The sequence below is a fragment of the Eubalaena glacialis genome, chromosome 10 (genome assembly GCF_028564815.1).
Source record: "Eubalaena glacialis isolate mEubGla1 chromosome 10, mEubGla1.1.hap2.+ XY, whole genome shotgun sequence".
Classification (NCBI taxonomy): Eukaryota; Metazoa; Chordata; class Mammalia; order Artiodactyla; family Balaenidae; genus Eubalaena; species Eubalaena glacialis.
This window is the reverse complement of record NC_083725.1, coordinates 77,052,552-77,072,877: the sequence shown is the minus strand read 5'-3', so window position 1 is coordinate 77,072,877 and position 20,326 is coordinate 77,052,552. Positions and strand designations below refer to the sequence as shown.

Genomic DNA, 20,326 nt, shown 5'->3' with positions numbered 1-20,326 from the left:
GAAGAAAGTCCAGATCCTCCATTTGTGACCTGATTATACTTCCAGAGGAAAAGAAAGGGAGAGACAAGTTTTATTCCCTCATGGATGCAGATTTCTGTACCTTGACCTTTTTTCAGAAATAGTTTGTACTTTCTTTTCGCATACATATCGACTCATACATACTATCCTCCTCTATTCTCTATCTGACAGACACCTATTGTTCTCTTTCCCAGCTATGGGTAAAGAGAAATCTTCCAAGATCTCTAGTTGGTGTCTGTTTTCACAGCATCTTTTGGGAGTCATTGTAAGCAAAGCACTGGTTAAAGGGCTCCTGGCTGATCGCCATAAAGTGCCCCTTCATTGGTTTTGTGCCTCCTGTCTTTTACCAGGGCAGTTCTCTGAATCCAGAAGACATCACACGAGGGAGCCACCTTGGGTACCAGGACCACGGCTGGTTGGAGTGCTGGCACACAAAGCGACATTCTTCAGGACAGGAAGATGCACTCCACAGATGGAGAAGAGGATAGAAATCGGTGTTTTTAAAAGTCCTTTGTTTGAAGGGATTTTATTCAGGTTCTGAGAAGAAGTGAGTGTTCAGCAGAAGGGGATAACAGGAATAAATATTTCCTCTAATAACAAAGTAGTGTCAGTCACTGGAGTCCAGCCATGCCCCTCTACTGTCAGGCACAGTTCTCTCCTACCTAACATCAATCACAAACAGCATGTACAGGGACTTAACAGTTCACAGAGAGCTTAATCCCCCCAGGGATATTTCTGTGCAGGATCTCTATATGTACTGGGATGAGCCTGGTCCCACATAAATGACAACTGGGGTTACAAGACACAGTTTGTCCTGGGAGCCTCACAGACTTTAAAAAATCTAGCCAGGGGCCAAAATCTTTGAGGAGGATGGTAGTGGTGGTGGTCCAGAATCTTTTTAAGAGAGTCCTAACAGGGTTGGCTCCTTTGACAGCTGCCGAGTCTGGAGATATCCAGGAAGCCGGCTGACAGGGTGGAGGTCGAAGTGAGGCCAAGGAAGACGTGGACGCCCACGGGGCCTGATCAAGGGCAAGACAGGACAGGCGATCCGGCCCACGCTTCCCTGGCCTCTCTGCGTCCTGGCAACCAGAAAAAGGGTCGAGGAGCCGGCCGGTGGGATCAGCGCGAGAAGCCCCGCGGCCGGGTGGAGTGAGGAGCGCTGAACCGAGCGACCTCCGGAAAACTGGAGGTTCCTGCGCAAGAGCAAGAGGTGGAATCCCCCTAGAGGTGGAATCTGCCGACCTAGGGCTGGGACTGGCGGCGAGCCCTCCCCGGGAGCCTCGGGTCTGGGGCAGCCAGCGCGGGCGCGGGCGGAGGCTCAGGAGCGTCCCTGGAGGGCGGGGGCCAAGGGCGGCCAGCAGGTGGGGCCGGGGGGCCGGACTCCGCCCCCCGCGCCCTCCCAGTTGGTCCGCGACTGCCCAGCCCCGGCCCCTCTCCCGAGCCGGAGCGCGATTGGTGGCGGCGCTTGTCGCTCGGAGGGGGCCGGGCCGCTGTGTCCGCGACTCTCACTGCCGCCGCTGCCGCCGCCGCCGTCTTTCTAGCAGCGCGGGCCGGTCGGACCGCCAAGGCAGTCGGCGCCCGGCGATGGGAAGCGGCGTGGCCGCGGACCCAGGCTGTGGCAAAGTTTCCCAGACGTGCGTATCAGGGCGCGCGGCTGCAGACCACCCGCGACTGCTCCGAGAAGGGCTCGGAGATTTTTAATTTGGAAGAAAAAATCCACCTCATTTCCTTTGTCAAGCTCTCTCTCCGGGCTTCCAGCGGCGGGAGCGCCAAACTTGGGCACCGCGGCTCCACCGCCAGCGGTCCGGGCTTTGGAGAACGTCGGGACTCAGGTGCTCGGGCGCCCGGCGGCCGGAGGCGTGCTAGGGGGTGTGAACGCAGCACAGGGGAGTCCGGGGTGCGCAAAGAGGAGGGGCCCCCGGGAGCTCTATATGGAGGAGGGAGCCCAGAATGGTGTGCACCAGGAAGACCAAAACTTTGGTGTCCACTTGCGTGATCCTGAGCGGCATGACCAACATCATTTGTCTGCTCTACGTGGGCTGGGTCACCAACTACATCGCCAGCGTGTATGTGCGGGGACAGGAGCCGGCACCCGACAAGAAGCTGGAGGAAGACAAAGGGGACACCCTGAAGATTATTGAACGGCTGGACCACCTGGAGAATGTCATCAAGCAGCATATCCAAGGTACGGACGCCCCGGGAAACTTGGGCCGCCCACGGGGCCAGGGAGTGGCCAGAGCGGTGCGGGGTGAGCTGGGGCTGGTAGGCATCTCTCGAGCGACTGCGGGGCTCTTGAGTCCGCAGACGCTTGGGGGGCTGCGTGTACGCTCTTGCCTGAGAGCTGGACCCTCAGTGTCTGCGGCCCTGCGCGCTTCTCCAGGGCACGCGTGTGTGCGCGGGGCTCCACGCGCGGGTGTGTGCAGCTCGCTGGCGGCGTGGTGGCGCGCTGCGCACGAGTCTCAGTGTGCGTGTGACTACCGCCTGGTTGCTCGAGGGGTTGCACGCAGGTCCAGTTCAAGGTGTGCGTACGTGTGAATGTTGGTGGGTGTACAAGGGAGCGCGCGCGGGCAATCGAGCTCATCTGGCCGCCGTAGGGCCTACGGCGAGATGCCCGAGCGGCCCCAGCCGTTGCCATTTAGGACCCACAGGCTGCGGGACGAGCCGGAGCTAGGAAGACTGCGCAGCTCCAGCCACGCCGTGAGCGGCCTGTAGGCTGTTGGAAGTGCAGGGGGCTCTGTGGCTAGGAGTGCTGTCTGAACCTTAGCGGTCCCCACTCCCACCACTGCCCGCGGGTCCAAGACCCTCTCCAGGAGCAGGTGTTGGCGCGGGGGAAAAGCCTGGGAGCTTGGAGCTCTGTCCACTGCGGTGGTGCCTCCGGCCAGGACCGCGAGAACCCGCCCCGGGCTGCCGTGAAGGCCATTCCCTCCGGTAGCTCCACTTCCAGGCCCAGAGAGCGGCTGGGGCAGAGCAGACAGACCCGCGCGGGGTAGGTCTGGAGTCTAAGGCTGAGCCGGGTGACTGCGCTCGAGGCCAGGGCTGGGACCAAGGGGAGGATGGGGTACGGAGCGCTCTTCCCGGGCGACCCTGTCCGATGAGCTGTCGGAGGCAGCGGATAGAGCGCTCTGGGCGCTGCCGGCCGTGTGTGCACACACATGCCCGTGTCTCACGTTCACATTTCTCGTTGCTTCGCCGCTGCTCCACCTGTTTTCTACCAGGCATGTCAGCTTTTTAAGGGCAGGGCAGGGCCAGCTGAGCCTAGTTCACCTGTAAACCTGGCAGGCCTGCTAGGCTCTGGTTTCAGCACCCGGCAGAACTTGGCACCGTTATCTGGTTGAATATTTCTCCCCCAGGAGCACTCTCTTTTGTTTACGCATGGGTGTCAGGATCCAACCCTTGCATCTGCTGCCCCTGCCGTCGTGGGGACAGCTGCTCTCTCTACATTTGGTTTGTTTTCCCACGTGTACACAATAGTTCCTTCCCAGGGGGAGGTTCAGGTGAGTGCAGGAGAGGTATACGTATCCATGGTGCTTCCTGACTGACTGATGCCTTCAAAACAAGTTCATGGCTCTGACACTTCCCCAGAAAAGGACACCGTTCACAGCTCTCCTTCATACCTGCCTCTGCCTCTCAGCCTGCCACTGGGCTTGCGTGGCAGACCAATTTATCTATCTGATGATGCCTGTTGCTGTGTTTCTTGTCCTTTTCCATCCCATGGGTCCAGATTGACAATTAGTCAGCAATAGAAGTACAGTGTTTGCTCCGGGGTGATTCACAATGTTCCCAGGGAGACACAGGCCATACCTTACTTTGACATTTCCAGTTTGCCCACAGATTTTAAGAGATTTTCATTCACAGATTCTGTGTGTGTGTGTGTGTGTGTGTGTGTGTGTGTGTGTGTGTTTATGTTCCTGGAAAATGATTCTCTTGTGCTTTCTGATCTGGTCAGGGAGGAGGTGAGCAAGGTACTACTTTGGGAAGCAGTGAGGAGACATTATTAACCCATGAGCTCATCCCAGAGTGCACCCCTATCATGTAGAACGTGGACCGTGTCACGTGATTTATAAGGCTGTACACGAAAATGAGTGCAATGTGGAAGTTGAAAGGAGGCTTTGTGCTTTTGCTCCCAAGAAATCTTATAGCTATGCCTTGTTCGGAACGTTCAAATATATACCTGAAAAAATTGAGAGAGACGGGAAAATAAGAGGGAGCAGGATTCTTAAAACATGTGCTGCTCCAGTTCTCTTGTGTATGTGCAATGACTGTGTTATGAGTCCTGTAGATATTCAGAAATGACCAGATTCTCAGGCGGAAAGGCAGAAGCCACAACCCCTAGCGGCTTGGGGAAGGGTCAATGATTTGGGAAAGACTAGCCATGAAGCAGGGGGAGGGCAGAGGGTGCTTGGCTGGTTGTGCCATGATGGCGTAGCCATGACTAGTGACAGCTCCCCCAGTGGTGCTGGAGCCATCCCTGAGCTAGTATTTGGGGAATTTAAATTTAGGGATTTACCTCCTTGAGTAAGGGGCCTACTATGTTTGGGACTGGCCAAGTGCAGCTCTCTGAAGGCAGAGGGTGGGAAAGGAAAAGATCAAAGGCTTGTCCTTGATGATACGGGCTGATTGTGTGTATTCCACTGTCAAGTTTCCTCTAGTTAGTAGAGCATTTTGAGCCATCCAGTTTACTCTGCTGAGCTGAGGGGGAATAGGGATAATAATAATAGTAGCTAAAAATTATATAGCAGCTGCTATGTGCCAGGCATTATTTTAAGTGCTTCACATATACTGACTTATTTAATCCTCCTCACCCTGTGAGGTAGGTATATTAGCTCCATTTTACAGACGGAGAGGTTACATGATTTGCCTAAGGTGCAGGGATTTAAACCCAGCTAATGTCGCTTCAGGATCTGTGTTCTTAACCACATACTATACTGTCTCTTAAGAGGGCCAGAGGGTCACAGGGGCAGCAGTGCTCTCCTGGAGTCACTTGACGGTGGGAGTGGGTGTCAGACTTAGAGACTTCAGAGGGTGGCTGAGGGATGATGGAGTCATAGCCTTTCCACTTGGAGACTCTTCCATAGTTAAACTCAGGAATCTCTGGGTTTTGTTTTGTTTCACGCCAAAAGGCAGAGGTTACATTCACTTAAAAAGTGTTCGTGGAACACCCAGGACAGTTCCTGGCACATTCCTCAGAGAGTACGTGTTGGATGGACGAGTGGATGAATGAATGGGTACACAGTGAGGGTCCCCAGTGCACTGGTTAGTCAATGATAAAAGCATTTCCATTCTCAAACGACTATGTTTTGCTTTGGAGCCTTGCATAGGCTCCTCTTTGCTTTGGAAGGAAAGTTGTCTCGGAAGCTGCAAATGTCACAAAATGTTCTGCTGGATGTTCCATAGCACTTGCAATTAGAAGAGGCTTTGGAGCGTCACCCTAGAGCTGCATTCCAGTCATGACTGAAAAGTTTATTTTCCTCTTGGGGGTTGCAGTGGTATTTCATTTTAATTTGTTTTCTGATTGAATGATTTAATTAGATGGTGTTTGGGAATCTCTTGGGAATGTAAATTGCAGTTTTGATAATTTTTTTTTAAGCAGATAGATGGTAAATGAGAGGATGGATAACTCCAGACTTTAAAAATAGCATCCTGATAGATTGGAAACACAAAATAAGTGTTAGTACGCGTTTGGTCTTAGGAGGAGAAAGATGGGATTGTTGGAGGTGGTGCAGTGGGTTAAGTAGAAAGTGCTGAAGGAGGCTGAAGTGTTGGAGAGCTTAGGAAATGGAAATGTGGATTCACTTCTTATTGTGGAAGTCCAGTAGAAACCAAAACAGCTTTTCTTTCTTTTTGATGAGTATCTTTTTGAATCTGTAAAAGAATGTGCCAATATTGAAGAAAATATTTTAAAATGTATAAAATTGCCTCTAATTCATTCTAATCTAAAACAACTGTTTTGTATTTTGAGCATTGCCTTCTAGTTTTGTCCATCTGCCTCCGTATTTAAAAATGAAGGTGTAGTCATGGTTTACATGTAATTTAATATTCTGCTTTCCTCAGTTTGCTTTTTGTTAGAAGCATTTTTTCCGTATTTGCTACATAGTTTATCGATCTAGTCCTTATTTATTGGAGACTTAGTATGTGCCAGGCAACACACTGGGGAGGTGAAATTGGAAACAGTGGTGAATCAAGACACTCCTGGTCCCTGTTGTAGTGAACTCGTTTTTAAAGGGCGGTAGAATCCCTCTTATTCAACACAGTTGGGGTTTAAGTTAGTCAGTTTATTGAGAAACTGGTTAAAGAGGAGAATAAAACAAAATATTACATACATGCATTAAATATTTTGTTTTTTGTTTTTTTTTTTTTTTTTTTTTTTTTTTTCCTGCTTTCTTTTCTTTTTTCTGGGGATGTCTTTATTTATTTATTTATTTATTTTTAAACATCTTTATTGAAGTATAATTGCTTTACAATGGTGTGCTAGCTTCTGCTTTACAACAAAGTGAATCAGTTACACATATACATATGTTGCCATATCTCTTCCCTCTTGCATCTCCCTCCCTCCCACCCTCCCTATCCCACCCCTCTAGGTGGTCACAAAGCACCGAGCTGATCTCCCTGTGCTATGCGGCTGCTTCCCACTAGTTATCTATTTTACATTTGGTAGTGTATATATGTCCATGACACTCTCTCACCCTGTCACATCTCACCCCTCCCCCTCCCCATATCCTCAAGTCCATTCTCTAGTAGGTCTGTGTCTTTATTCCCATCTTGCCACTAGGTTCTTCATGACCTCTTTTTTTTTTTTTTTTTTTTTTTCCCTTAGATTCCATATATATGTGTTAGCATACTGTATTTGTTTTTCTCTTTCTGACTTACTTCACTCTGTATGACAGACTCTAACTCCATCCACCTCATTACAAACACCTCCATTTCATTTCTTTTTATGGCTGAGTAATATTCCATTGTATATATGTGCCACATCTTCTTTATCCATTCATCCGATGATGGACACCTAGGTTGCTTCCATGTCCTGGCTATTGTAAACAGAGCTGCAATGAATATTTTGGTACATGACTCTTTCTGAATTATGGTTTTCTCAGGGTATATGCCCAGTAGTGGGATTGCTGGGTCATATGGTAGTTCTATTTTTAGTTTTTTAAGGAACCTCCATACTGTTCTCCATAGTGGCTGTATCAATCCACATTCCCACCAACAGTGCAAGAGTGTTCCCTTTTCTCCACAGCCTCTCCAGCATTTATTGTTTCTAGATTTTTTGATGATGGCCATTCTGACCGGTGTGAGATGATACCTCATTGTAGTTTTGATTTGCATTTCTCTAATGATTAATGATGTTGAGCATTCTTTCATGTGTCTGTTGGCAATCTGTATCTCTTCTTTGGAGAAATGTCTATTTAGGTCTTCTGCCCATTTTTGGATTGGGTTGTTTGTTTTTTTGTTATTGAGCTGCATGAGCTGCTTGTAAATCTTGGAGATTAATCCTTTGTCCGTTGCTTCATTTGCAAATATTTTCTCCCATTCTGAGGGTTGTCTTTTGGTCTTGTTTATGGTTTCCTTTGCTGTGCAAAAGCTTTTAAGTTTCATTAGGTCCCATTTGTTTATTTGTGTTTTTATTTCCATTTCTCTAGGACCTGGGTCAAAAAGGATCTTGCTGTGACTTATGTCATACAGTGTTCTGCCTATGTTTTCCTCTAAGAGTTTGATAGTGTCTGGCCTTACACTTAGGTCTTTAATCCATTTTAAGTTTATTTTTGTGTATGGTGTTAGGGAGTGTTCTAATTTCATACTTTTACATGTACCTGTCCAATTTTCCCAGCACCACTTATTGAAGAGGCTGTCTTTTCTCCACTGTATATGCTTGCCTCCTTTATCAAAGATAAGGTGACCATATGTGCGTGGGCTTATCTCTGGGCTTTCTATCCTGTTCCATTGATCTATATTTCTGTTTTTGTGCCAGTACCAAACTGTCTTGATTACTGTAGCTTTGTAATATAGTCTGAAGTCAGGGAGCCTGATTCCTCCAGCTCCATTTTTCGTTCTCAAGATTGCTTTGGCTATTCGGGGTCTTTTGTGTTTCCATACAAATTGTGAAATTTTTTGTTCTAGTTCTGTGAAAAATGCCAGTGGTAGTTTGATAGGGATTGCATTGAATCTGTAGATTGCTTTGGGTAGCAGAGTCATTTTCACAATGTTTATTCTTCCAATCCAAGAACATGGTATATCTCTCCATCTATTTGTATCATCTTTAATTTCTTTCATCAGTGTCCTATAATTTTCTGCATACAGGTCTTTTGTCTCCTTAGGTAGGTTTATTCCTAGGTATTTTATTCTTTTTGTTGCAATGGTAAACGGGAGTGTTTTCTTAATTTCACTTTCAGATTTTTCATCATTAGTATACAGGAATGCAAGAGATTTCTGTGCATTAATTTTGTATCCTGCTACTTTACCAAATTCATTGATTAGCTCTAGTAGTTTTCTGGTAGCATCTTTTGGATTCTCTATGTATAGTATCATGTCATCTGCAAACAGTGACAGCTTTACTTCTTCTTTTCCGATTTGGATTCCTTTAATTTCTTTTTCTTCTCTGATTGCTGTGGCTAACACTTCCAAAACTATGTTGAATAATAGTGGTGAGAGTGGGCAACCTTGTCTTGTTCCTGATCTTAGTGGAAATGGTTTCAGTTTTTCACCATTGAGGACAATGTTGGCTGTGGGTTTGTCATATACGGCCTTTATTATGTTGAGGAAAGTTCCCTCTATGCCTACTTTCTGCAGGACTTTTAACATAAATGGGTGTTGAATTTTGTCGAAAGCTTTCTCTGCATCTATTGAGATGATCATATGGTTTTTCTCCTTCAATTTGTTAATATGATGTATCACGTTGATTGATTTGCGTATATTGAAGAATCCTTGCATTCCTGGAATAAACCCCACTTGATCATGGTGTATAATCCTTTTAATGTGCTGTTGGATTCTGTTTGCTAGTATTTTGTTGAGGATTTTTGCATCTATGTTCATCAGTGATATTGGCCTGTAGTTTTCTTTCTTTGTGACATCTTTGCCTGGTTTTGGTATCAGGGTGATGGTGGCCTCGTAGAATGAGTTGGGGAGTGTTCCTCCCTCTGCTATATTTTGGAAGAGTTTGAGAAGGATAGGTGTTAGCTCTTCTCTAAATGTTTGATAGAATTCGCCTGTGAAGCCATCTGGTCCTGGGCTTTTGTGTGTTGGAAGATTTTTAATCACAGTTTCAATTTCAGTGCTTGTGATTGGTCTGTTCATATTTTCTATTTCTTCCTGGTTCAGTCTCGGCAGGTTGTGCATTTCTAAGAATCTGTCCATTTCTTCCAGGTTGTCCATTTTATTAGCATAGAGTTGCTTGTAGTAATCTCTTATGATCGTTTGTATTTCTGCAGTGTCAGTGGTTACTTCTCCTTTTTCATTTCTAATTCTATTAATTTGAGTCTTCTCCTTTTTTCTCTTGATGAGTCTGGCTAATGGTTTATCAATTTTGTTTATCTTCTCAAAGAACCAGCTTTTAGTTTCATTGATTTTTGCTATTGTTTCCTTCATTTCTTTTTCATTTATTTCTGATCTGATCTTTATGATTTCTTTCCTTCTGCTAGCTTTGGGGTTTTTTTGTTCTTCTTTCTCTAATTGCTTTAGGTGCAAGGTTAGGTTGTTTATTCGAGATGTTTCCTGTTTCTTGATGTAGGCTTGTATTGCTATAAACTTCCCTCTTAGAACTGCTTTTGCTGCATCCCATAGGTTTTGGATCGTCGTGTCTCCATTGTCATTTGTTTCTAGGTATTTTTTGATTTCCCCTTTGATTTCTTCAGTGATCACTTCGTTATTAAGTAGTGTATTGTGTAGCCTCCATGTGTTTGTATTTTTTACAGATCTTTTCCTGTAATTGATATCTAGTCTCATAGCGTTGTGGTCGGAAAAGATACTTGATACGATTTCAATTTTTTTAAATTTACCAAGGCTTGATTTGTGACCCAAGATATGATCTATCCTGGAGAATGTTCCATGAGCACTTGAGAAAAATGTGTATTCTGTTGTTTTTGGGTGGAATGTCCTATAAATATCAATTAAGTCCATCTTGTTTAATGTATCATTTAAAGCTTGTGTTTCCATATTTATTTTCATTTTGGATGATCTGTCCATTGGTGAAAGTGGGGTGTTAAAGTCCCCTACTATGATTGTGTTACTGTCGATTTCCCCTTTTATGGCTGTTAGTATTTGCCTTATGTATTGAGGTGCTCCTATGTTGGGTGCATAAATATTTACAATTGTTATACCTTCCTCTTGGATCGATCCCTTGATCATTATATAGTGTCCGTCTTTGTCTCTTGTAATTGTCTTTATTTTAAAGTCTATTTTGTCTGATATGAGAATTGCTACTCCAGCTTTCTTTTGATTTCCATTTGCATGGAATATCTTTTTCCATCCCCTCACTTTCAGTCTGTATGTGTCTCTAGGTCTGAAGTGGGTCTCTTGTAGACAGCATATATATGGGTCTTGTTTTTGTATCCATTCAGCCAGTCTGTGTCTTTTGGTGGGAGCATTTAATCCATTTACATTTAAGGTAATTATCGATATGTATGTTCCTATTCCCATTTTCTTAAATGTTTTGGGTTTGTTATTGTAGGTGTTTTCCTTCTCTTGTGTTTCTTGCCTAGAGAAGTTCCTTTAGCATTTGTTGTAAAGCTGGTTTGGTGGTGCTGAACTCTCTCAGCTTTTGCTTGTCTGTAAAGGTTTTAATTTCTCCATCAAATCTGAATGAGATCCTTGCTGGGTAGAGTAATCTTGGTTGTAGGTTTTTCTCCTTCATCACTTTAAGTATATCCTGCCACTCCCTTCTGGCTTGCAGCGTTTCTGCTGAAAGATCAGCTGTTAACCTTATGGGGATGCCCTTGTGTGTTATCTGTTGTTTTTCCCTTGCTGCTTTTAATATGTTTTCTTTATATTTAATTTTTGATAGTTTGATTAATATGTGTCTTGGTGTGTTTCTCCTTGGATTTATCCTGTATGGGACTCTCTGTGCTTCCTGGACTTGATTAACTATTTCCTTTCCCATATTAGGGAAGTTTTCAACTATAATCTCTTCAAATATTTTCTCAGTCCCTTTCTTTTTCTCTTCTTCTTCTGGGACCCCTATAATTCGAATGTTGGTGCGTTTAATGTTGTCCCAGAGGTCTCTGAGACTGTCCTCAGTTCTTTTCATTCTTTTTTCTTTATTCTGGTCTGCAGTAGTTATTTCCACCATTTTATCTTCCAGGTCACTTATCCGTTCTTCTGCCTCAGTTATTCTGCTATTGATCCCATCTAGAGTATTTTTAATTTCATTTATTGTGCTTGTCATCGTTTCTTGGTTCCTCTTTAGTTCTTCTACGTCCTTGTTAAATGTTTCTTGCATTTTGTCTATTCTATTTCCAAGACTTTGGATCATCCTTACTATCATTATTCTGAATTCTTTTTCAGGTAGACTACCTATTTCCTCTTCATTTGTTAGGTCTGGTGTGTTTTGACCCTGCTCCTTCATCTGCTGTGTGTTTTTCTGTCTTCTCATTTTGCTTATCTTACTGTGTTTGGGGTCTCCTTTTCACAGGCTGCAGGTTCGTAGTTCCCGTTGTTTTTGGTATCTGTCCCCAGTGGCTAAGGTTGGTTCAGTGGGTTGTGTAGGTTTCCTGGTGGAGGGAACTAGTGCCTGTGTTCTGGTGGATGAGGCTGGATGTTGTCTTTCTGGTGGGTTCGTCCACGTCTGGTGGTGTGTTTTGGGGTGTCTGTGGCCTTATTATGATTTTAGGCAGCCTCTCTGTTAATGGATGGGGCTGTGTTCCTCTCTTGCTAGTTGTTTGGCATAGGGTGTCCAGCACTGTAGCTTGCTGGTCGTTGAGTGAAGCTGGGTCTTGATGTTGAGATGGAGATCTGTGAGAGATTTTCGCCGTTTGGTATTACGTGGAGCTGGGAGGTCTCTTGTGGACCAGTGTCCTGAAGTTGGCTCTCCCACCTCAGAGGCAGAGCCCTGATGCCTGGCTGGAGCACCAAGAGCCTTTCATCCACACGGCTCAGAATAAAAGGGAAAAAAAATGGAAAGAAAGAAAAAAAGAGGATAAAATAAAATAAAATAAAGCAATTATAATAAAAAATAAGAAAAAAAATTATTAAGAGTAAATTTATTAAGAAAAAAAAATTTTTTTTAATTTTTAAAAATAGATTTATTAATTTTTTATACTAAAAATAAGAAAAAAATTATTTAGAAAAAATTTATTAAGAAAAAAAATTTTTTAATTTTTTAAAATAAAAAATATGAAAAAACTTATTAAAAATTTTTTTTAAAAATAGAAAATAAGGAAAAAATTATTAAGAAAACATTTATTAGGGAAAAAAAAATTTTTAAGCCAAAAAAAAAAAAAAAAAAAAAAAAAAAAAAAAAAACGGACGGACCTAATCCTAGGACTAAGGGTGAGAGCAAAGCTATACAGACAAAATCTCACCCAGAAGCATACACATCTACACTCACAAAAAAAAGGAAAAGGGGAAAAGTTAATATATCCTGCTCCCAAAGTCCACCTCCTAAATTTGGGATGATTCGTTGTCTATTCAGGTATTCAACAGATGCAGGCACATCAAGTTGTTTGTGGAGCTTTAATCCGCTGCTTCTGAGGCTGCTGGGAGAGATTTCCCTTTCTCTTCTTTGTTCGCACAGCTCCCAGGGTTCAGCTTTGGATTTGGACCCGCCTCTGCATGTAGGTCCCCTGAGGGCGTCTGTTCCCCGCCCAGACAGAACGGGGTTAAAGGAGCAGCTGATTCGGGGGCTCTGGCTCAGTCAGGCCAGGGGGAGGGAGCGGTACGGAGGAGGCGGGGCGAGCCTGCGGCGGCAGAGGCCAGCGTGACGTTGCAGCAGCCTGAGGCGCGCCGTGCGCTCTCCCGGGGAAGTTGTCCCCGGATTACGGGAGCCTGGCCGTGGCGGGCTACATAGGCTCCCAGGAGGGGCGGTGTGGAGAATGACCTGTGCTCGCCCACAGGCTGTTTGGTGGCGGCAGCAGCAGCCTTAGCGTCTCATGCCCGTCTCTGGGGTCCGCGCTGTTAGCCGCGGCTCGCGCCCGTCTCAGGAGTTCGTTTAAGTGGCGCTCTGAATCCCCTCTCCTTGCACGCCGCGAAACAAAGAGGCAAGAAAAAGTCTCCTGCCTCTTCGGCAGCTGCAGACTTTTTCTCGTGCACCCTCCCGGCTAGTTGTGGTGCGCTAGACCCTTCAGGCTGTGTTCACGCAGCCAACCCCAGTCCTCTCCCTGCGATCCGACCGAAGCCCGCGCCTCAGCTCCCAGCCCCCGCCCGCCCCGGCGGGTGAGCAGACAAGCCTCTCGGGCTGGTGAGTGCTGCTCGGCGCCGAGCCTCTGTGCGGGAATCTCTCCGTTTCTCCCTCTGCGTCCCTGTTGCTGTGGGATCCGCGCTGATAGCCGCGGCTCGCGCCCGTCTCTGGAGCTCGTTTAGGCGGCGCTCTGAATCCCCTCTCCTTGCGCGCCGCGAAACAAAGAGGCAAGAAAAATTCTCTTGCCTCTTTGGCAGCTGCAGTCTTTTTCCCGGACTCCCTCCCGGCTAGCACCGAAGCCCGAGCCCCAGCTCCCAGGCCCCGCCCGCCCCGGCGGCTGAGCAGACAAGCCTCTCGGGCTGGTGAGTGCTGGTCGGCACCGCTCCTCTGTGCGGGAATCTCCGCTTTGCCCTCCGCACCACTGTGGCTGCGCTCTCCTCCGTGGCTCCGAAGCTTCCCCCCTCTGCTACCCGCAGTCTCTGCCCACGAAGGGGCTTCCTAGTGTGTGGAAACCTTTCCTCCTTCACAGCTCCCTCCCACTGGTGCAGGTCCCGTCCCTATTCTTTTGTCTCTGTTATTTCTTTTTTCTTTTGCCCTACCCAAGTACGTGGGGATTTTCTTGCCTTTTGGGAGGTCTGAGGTCTTCTGCCAGCGTTCAGTGGGTGTTCTGTAGGAGCAGTTCCACGTGTAGATGTATTTCTCATGTATCTGTGGGGAGGAAGGTGATCTCCGCGTCTTACTCTTCCGCCATCTTGCCCCATATTTTGTTTTAATAGTATTCAAAATGTGCATTTATTTGTCAGCCTTTTGATGTAAGGCCAAGGCTTTGTCTTTGGGCTGGGCCTGCCCATTGCCTTTCTGATCAACTTCCTTGAATGAACCACTCCCCTGTTTACAAAGTCTGATTTCTAGTTCTGATTTCTTTAACATTCATTGAGAACTTGAAGATGCTTATGAAGCAGTGTAGTAGCCTAAATTTTTATGACTTTTGTCTGGTCTTTTGCAGTGATTTTGTTCCCGAGTAGTTTGACTGCTATTTATGTGACTAACTTTATAAAGTCTTTCCAAGGCTTTAAATTAATTTTCTTAGAAACAGCTCTCATCTTTTTAGCAATGATATTCCGTTGGTTTATATAATATGTAATTAAATTATGCTGTTACAGTGACAAATACCAAGAGTCTAAACACATTTGGAAACAAACCCAGTGGACTCTTGGTAGGAGTATTACTCAGTTGTTAGCAGGAGATGTGAATGGGGTGGGAGAGAGAAGCTGACACAGAGGGACAAAGGCATCCTGGTTTTGTTTTGTTTTTCGTGGAGAGAATGAAAGCATGCTTAATCTGGAGAGGCGATTAAGTGGAGGATATTTAAAGAGAAATTTTACTGTATTTTTAGTGACTGCATAATATTCCACCATCAATATACCATTATTGATTTAACCACTTGCCTGTTACTGAACATTTGCTTTTCTATTATAATTAACACAGAAATAAACATCTTCACTTCACTGTGTTCTTCTTCTGAACGATTTTAATGATGTATTTCCAGAAGTGGGATTACTACTGATTCAAAGAATATGAACATTTTTGTGAAAGATTGTTTTTGAAAAGGAAAGTCTTTCTATACAACCAATAGCACTGTATTATCGTACCTGTTTCACGGGGGCTGGCCAGCATTGGGTGCTATCCTTCAACTTTTTCTGGGCAGATGTAACCACTGTCAAATGTTCTATTCTTTTGCTTTGTACTCCTTTGATTACTGTAGAACTTAGTGTCTTCCCCCCAGCCCTATATTTGTTTTAACCTCGTATTGGTGTCCTTTGCCAGTTTTTCCTCTTGGGATATCAGTGTTTATGATTTGTGTATTTTATATATATGTTTTATTTCCAGATATCATTAATTAATTAATGAAATATATATTATGCCTGTGTTCTATTTTATATACATAATTTTTGCTTTACACATATGCCTTAGGGTAGTGATTTTCAAACTCTGTCCCCAGGAACCCCAAGCTTCTGGGAGGTTTGTTCTGGGACTTAAGAAATAAAAGGGTCGGGCTTCCCTGGTAGCGCAGTGGTTAAGAATCAACCTGCCAATGCAGGGGACACAGGCTCGAGCCGTGGTCCGGGAAGATCCCACATGCCGCGGAGCAACTAAGTCTGTGCGCCACAACTACTGAGCCTGCACTCTAGAGCCCGCGAGCCACAACTTCTGAGCCAGGGGGCCACAAGTACTGAAGCCTGCGCACCTAGAGCCTGTGCTCCGCAACAAGAGAAGCCACCACAGTGAGAAGCCCGTGCACCGCAACAAAGAGTAGCCCCTGCTCGCCGCAACTAGAGAAAGCCCGCACACGGCAACGAAGACCCAACGCAGACAAAAATAACTAAATAAAATAAATAAATTAAAAAATAAAAAAAGAAATAAAAGGGTCAAGTGAGGTCTCTTGGACCCCGCCGGTACCCATTCTCTCCCCTCCATGCAACCAATGTTTTTCCTGTTTCATCTGTCTTATATTTGGAATTCTGTAAAATATTTCATTTTTAAAAGAGCTATGCTTTCTTTTTAAAGAAAGGGTTGAAAATCACTGTTTTGGGAGAAAAGGAAACATCAGAGTGTTAGATTTTTGTGAGGGATGATGGTAGCATAAAGAATTCAAGAGAGTAAACAAATCTAAAAGGAAATTGAATTCCTGGGTGGTGTTCTTGTAACATCTATTTACCCTTCTGAATACCATGATTAATAGTATATTACATTATATAACTAATTTCTAAATCCATTATCTTACTTCATTGAGTCAAGATCATTCCAACAATGGGAGAAATGGACTATTAACTGCTTTTGTTTCCTAAAATTGTATTAGGCATGTTATGTGCATATTAATGTACATCAGGCCAGTAACAGTAGGTTGCTCACCAAGATTACAAATGCATATATGGTTCCTAAAAATCAGAAAATATCCAAGGCCTGGATGTTGGGAGATTTTTTTTTTTCTGTCCCCTATGGCTTTTGGATGTCACTAAGAATTGGCTGGTGTCCTTCTCATCTGATTCCTAACTTGGCAGGGTTGTAAAGAAGAGGATGTGATGTTTGCTAAATGCTTGGAGATTATTTGAGGAAAGGGTGTCATTTAAAGAGTAAACCTATTTGTCCTTCAGAATGAACTGTGGCATGTAAAATTATATTAGTAACAGAGATTATGTATTATATAATAGATTATATATTATATTATGTATATATTAGTAACAGAGATTGATATTTTGAGAGAGTTCAATAGCAAAATTTAGAGATTGAGCCCAATTATCTTTATTAATAGCCCAGGACCACATCTACATGGAGTAGAAAAGCCTTGCCAAAGAATACAACTTTTTCGCATGGCCAAAGAATTTTCATTTTTATCCAGAAGTGTGTAGGCTGTAAAATAAATGAATTCCAGATTCTTTCCCACTCACTTGACATAAATTGTTATTTGCCCTTGATAAGTAGGTTGATGTAGAATGTCAAGGAGAATTCAGAATGAAATGTCATAGAGCCACAGTCTGGTTTTCTGGTTTGTGAGGGCCTTGAAGTTCAGCTTCAGTTACTTGGGTTTGACTGGTCTGTGTTTTTGCAAAGATGCTTATGGGATCCAGAGCCACATACAGGGTTACTGGAACATCTTCATTACCATCCTATAGGATTTCTGACTTAACTTGGAAAGCTGAATGGGCTACTGCTTTGATTTGGGGCTTGGGGGTCTCTTTAGGATTGTTGCCCTTTTTCGTTGCTTGGGTTCAATTCTGGAGACTAGGACAGATAGGCTGCCCTGTGAGAAGCATGTAGGAGGGCAGTCCAGATGGAGGTGATATTGCACAGAAAGTCCTTTGGGGAAATACCAAGCTGAATATGAGTGATGAATGTAGCCAGAAGGCACCAAGGTGGAATTTTGGGAGAGAGAGGATTATGCATGAAGTTGGAGGGGCAGAAGTCTATAAATGTGGGACGGACACTGTGGTAGAAAGCAAGGGGCAGAGTGGGTTAGGTCTGCTGGTTGATGGTCTAGATTCTACGAATGGTGGGTTGCACTTTTTATGCTGGCCTTGAAAGTCTCCCTAGGGCTGGAGCGTCTTGAATTCTGCAGAGATTTGATTATTCCATTGTGCCTACAGTTGTTATCTTATCAAATCTCACATTGCCTTCGGGGTCAGAGTTAGTGCCATTCCACAATGCAATGCTTGAGCACAGGCATTTTCAATATTTCCCCCCTCCTCACACATATGCCTTCAACATGCAGGGCACATGCCCCAGGGCAGGGCCAGGATGATGCGTGTCCTAACATGTTGTGTTCATTCGCACTCCATCCCTTTTTCTCCCACTTAAGAAAGCATATTAATATGCAAGAGAATCTGATAACCTTGAGATTCCTTCAATTTATAGTTAACCTTAATCATTCATACGCTTTGGTGCTTAAATTATTGTTAATAACAAATTATCATACAAATGTTCCAACATACAATATGTTGTGACAGCAACTGGGAACAGCTGCTGTTCTGGAATCTTCTGTGTGGGTCTATGTACTCTTTATAGACCCAGCTGAATGCAGCCAACTGGAGCTTTAAGCAAGAGGATTCCTGATTATATGAACACTAATGCTTTGGTAGTATTTTCTGGCTACACAATTATAGATGAAAATACGTTGCTAGGACAGATCCTCCCAGTCAGTGGGTATGCATTTCTGAGATGTAGTTCTCTTTCACTGCCCAACATTCAGTTTCAGTTTTGTGAAGGTCTGCTTTTGGGAGATGAAGCTGCCCTTAACGATGCCAGTGGAAAGCCTTAAGTGTCCAGCCCAAGTGAGATAGTGACAGACTTCCTCTATGATGGCATTACTAAAATGGTACTGGAGCTGGCAGACGTACCTTGTTGGGCTATGTTTGTTACCACTGTCCTTTATAAGACAAAAATAGTGTTTGGAGAGATCCAGAGAAGTGGCATCAGCACCCATCTCTTCAGAACAGATGAAAACAATGGAAAACGACGCCCGAAGAGGAGGCTTAGGCCAACTCTTTGGCATGAATGGGCTCATCCTACCAATGTCCAGAGTTTAAGATTCTGAGTGGAGCACCTGTTTGAGATGGTTGGGTGCTACATCTTAAGCTCTGGTACCTTGTTTGGCTTCACTGGTCTGACTTGCTCACCCATCTGTGTCCCCTGGGGACTTAGAGTGAAAGGCAGCTGAGATCCTGGAGGAGAGGGAAGGCAATTCAGGGACCTGGGCAGGACAGGGTTTGAAACTTGGGCTTATAAGTGTCATGCTAGTGGCATATGAGGACTTAGGAGAACAGTACAAAATTGCTTGGGCCAATGATTATAGGAGTTAGAAAGCTAAGGAGAGATTTAAAGCTACAGAAATGCCAAATGAGAATCTTAGCCAAACCCTTGATTTATTTTAAGAGCAACAGGTATGTAACGAATTGAAGCTGGATTGTATCAGAAGGAACGGAGGAAGAGAACTATTGTGTGTCAGGGACTGGGCTAGGTGCGGTCCATGCATGACTGCTTTTTATCTTCACCGCATGGTGAGGGAGAGTTTTAGAGGTGAGAACACTGAGGCGTAGCGACTTAGTTTGCCCCAGGTCACAAAGCTGATAGGTGGTGGAGCCAAGAAGGGAAACTGTCTTCAGCATCTGTGCTCTCCCCAGAAGAGAAAAGAAGATGACAGTCTCACAGAGAAGGGACTGGGAGATCATTTTATCTACGATTGTGTTCAAGCGGGAGACTGATGGAAAAGGGATCCAGGCAGGCGGCTTGGTCTGTCCTTGTGTAAGTGAGGAACCTTGGGGTTGGGGTGCCAGAGGGAGAAGGCCTTGTTTGGAAGGGGCAGTGAGGTGCCAGCACGGAGGCTCTGGAAAGCCCTTTCTCTTGGATGATTGTGGCCCCCCCCCAGGAACTTGGCCTCGTAGGAAAAGCAGACTGTGTGAGCTGCAGGCCAGAGCTCATTCAGATTCCACATGTGACTTTCGGGCACTTAAAATATGCCAGGCCCAGTGCTGAGTGCTTTCCTGTGCACTGGCACAGTCATGTGGGTCCTGGGGTGACCAACTTGTCCTGTTTGCTCAGGACTTTCACTCTTTTAAAACGGAAATTCTTGGGTCCAAGGAGGCCCCTCAACCCTGGGCAAACCTGGGTGGTTGGTCATCCTCATCTTCTCACATTGGTGAATTCTGTTTAATGGTAACTCCTAGCATCGTGGCAAAAACAGCCCTTCTGATTGCACCACATCTGTGTCTTCTGTTCTCTGCTCTTGAACGGTGACTTTGTCCAAGAGTCGTAAAGAGGACGGTGAGGGTCCCAGCAGCCCCTGCCCCGTTTTCCCTGCCCACACAGGCTGCCTCCTTGTTATTCGTTCTGCCTCAGTACTCCCTGTTTTTTTCAGCTGTCTGAGCCTCTCAGGATTTGGAAAGGAAAAAAACAATTGCTGTAAAGGAAAGCGCGAATAAAGTGGTTTGGGCACAAAACATCAGCAGCTGTTTATTTGCCCAAAACAGTAGGAGTCCGTATTAATAACCTTGTGAGTTATATGCTGGGAAGTTAAAAGTAAGCAAAAACCTTACTTGAGACCCACAGATGTGACTTTATTCCTTTATTGAACTAATCTCTCTTCCTGTTTATGCTGGTGACATTTTCTATTATCCATGTGGAAGATCCTTTTTGATCTTCTGTTTCGGATTTATTTAGCTCTGGATGGGTAGGGTCCCAGAGCAGAGGGGTTTTCTGGTTTCTCTTTACTGGAGTTATGATGCTTGTGTTTATGTGGTTCCTGCCTCAAAGGATCTTGACGAGTACGACAGACTTTGTCTAATTAGTCATCATCATATTTCTCTGATGCAAGAGAAGGAGCCACGGAGGAATGGGAGGGGTGTGGGTGAGGCTTTAGACCTGCCTCTTAGTTCACAGGGCTTGGAGAAGAGTCTTTTAACATTTTGGTTTCTTCCATTTCTAAATCTC

The 20,326-nt window shown here is 44.9% G+C and overlaps 1 protein-coding gene across 2 annotated transcripts in view; it reads left to right on the top strand.

Moving 5' to 3' along the window:
* The first annotated feature begins 1,490 nt into the window (after positions 1-1,490).
* Positions 1,491-20,326, top strand: part of GALNT18 (polypeptide N-acetylgalactosaminyltransferase 18) — a 346,810-nt gene continuing 327,974 nt past the window's right edge. Inside the window, exon 1 of one of the 2 annotated variants that reach the window (XM_061201464.1) lies at positions 1,491-2,203. In XM_061201464.1, the coding sequence (XP_061057447.1) occupies positions 1,969-2,203 (235 nt within the window). In that variant the 5' untranslated portion in view covers positions 1,491-1,968. The remainder of the gene's footprint in view (positions 2,204-20,326) is intronic. The other variant, XM_061201465.1, reaches the window with a different exon arrangement.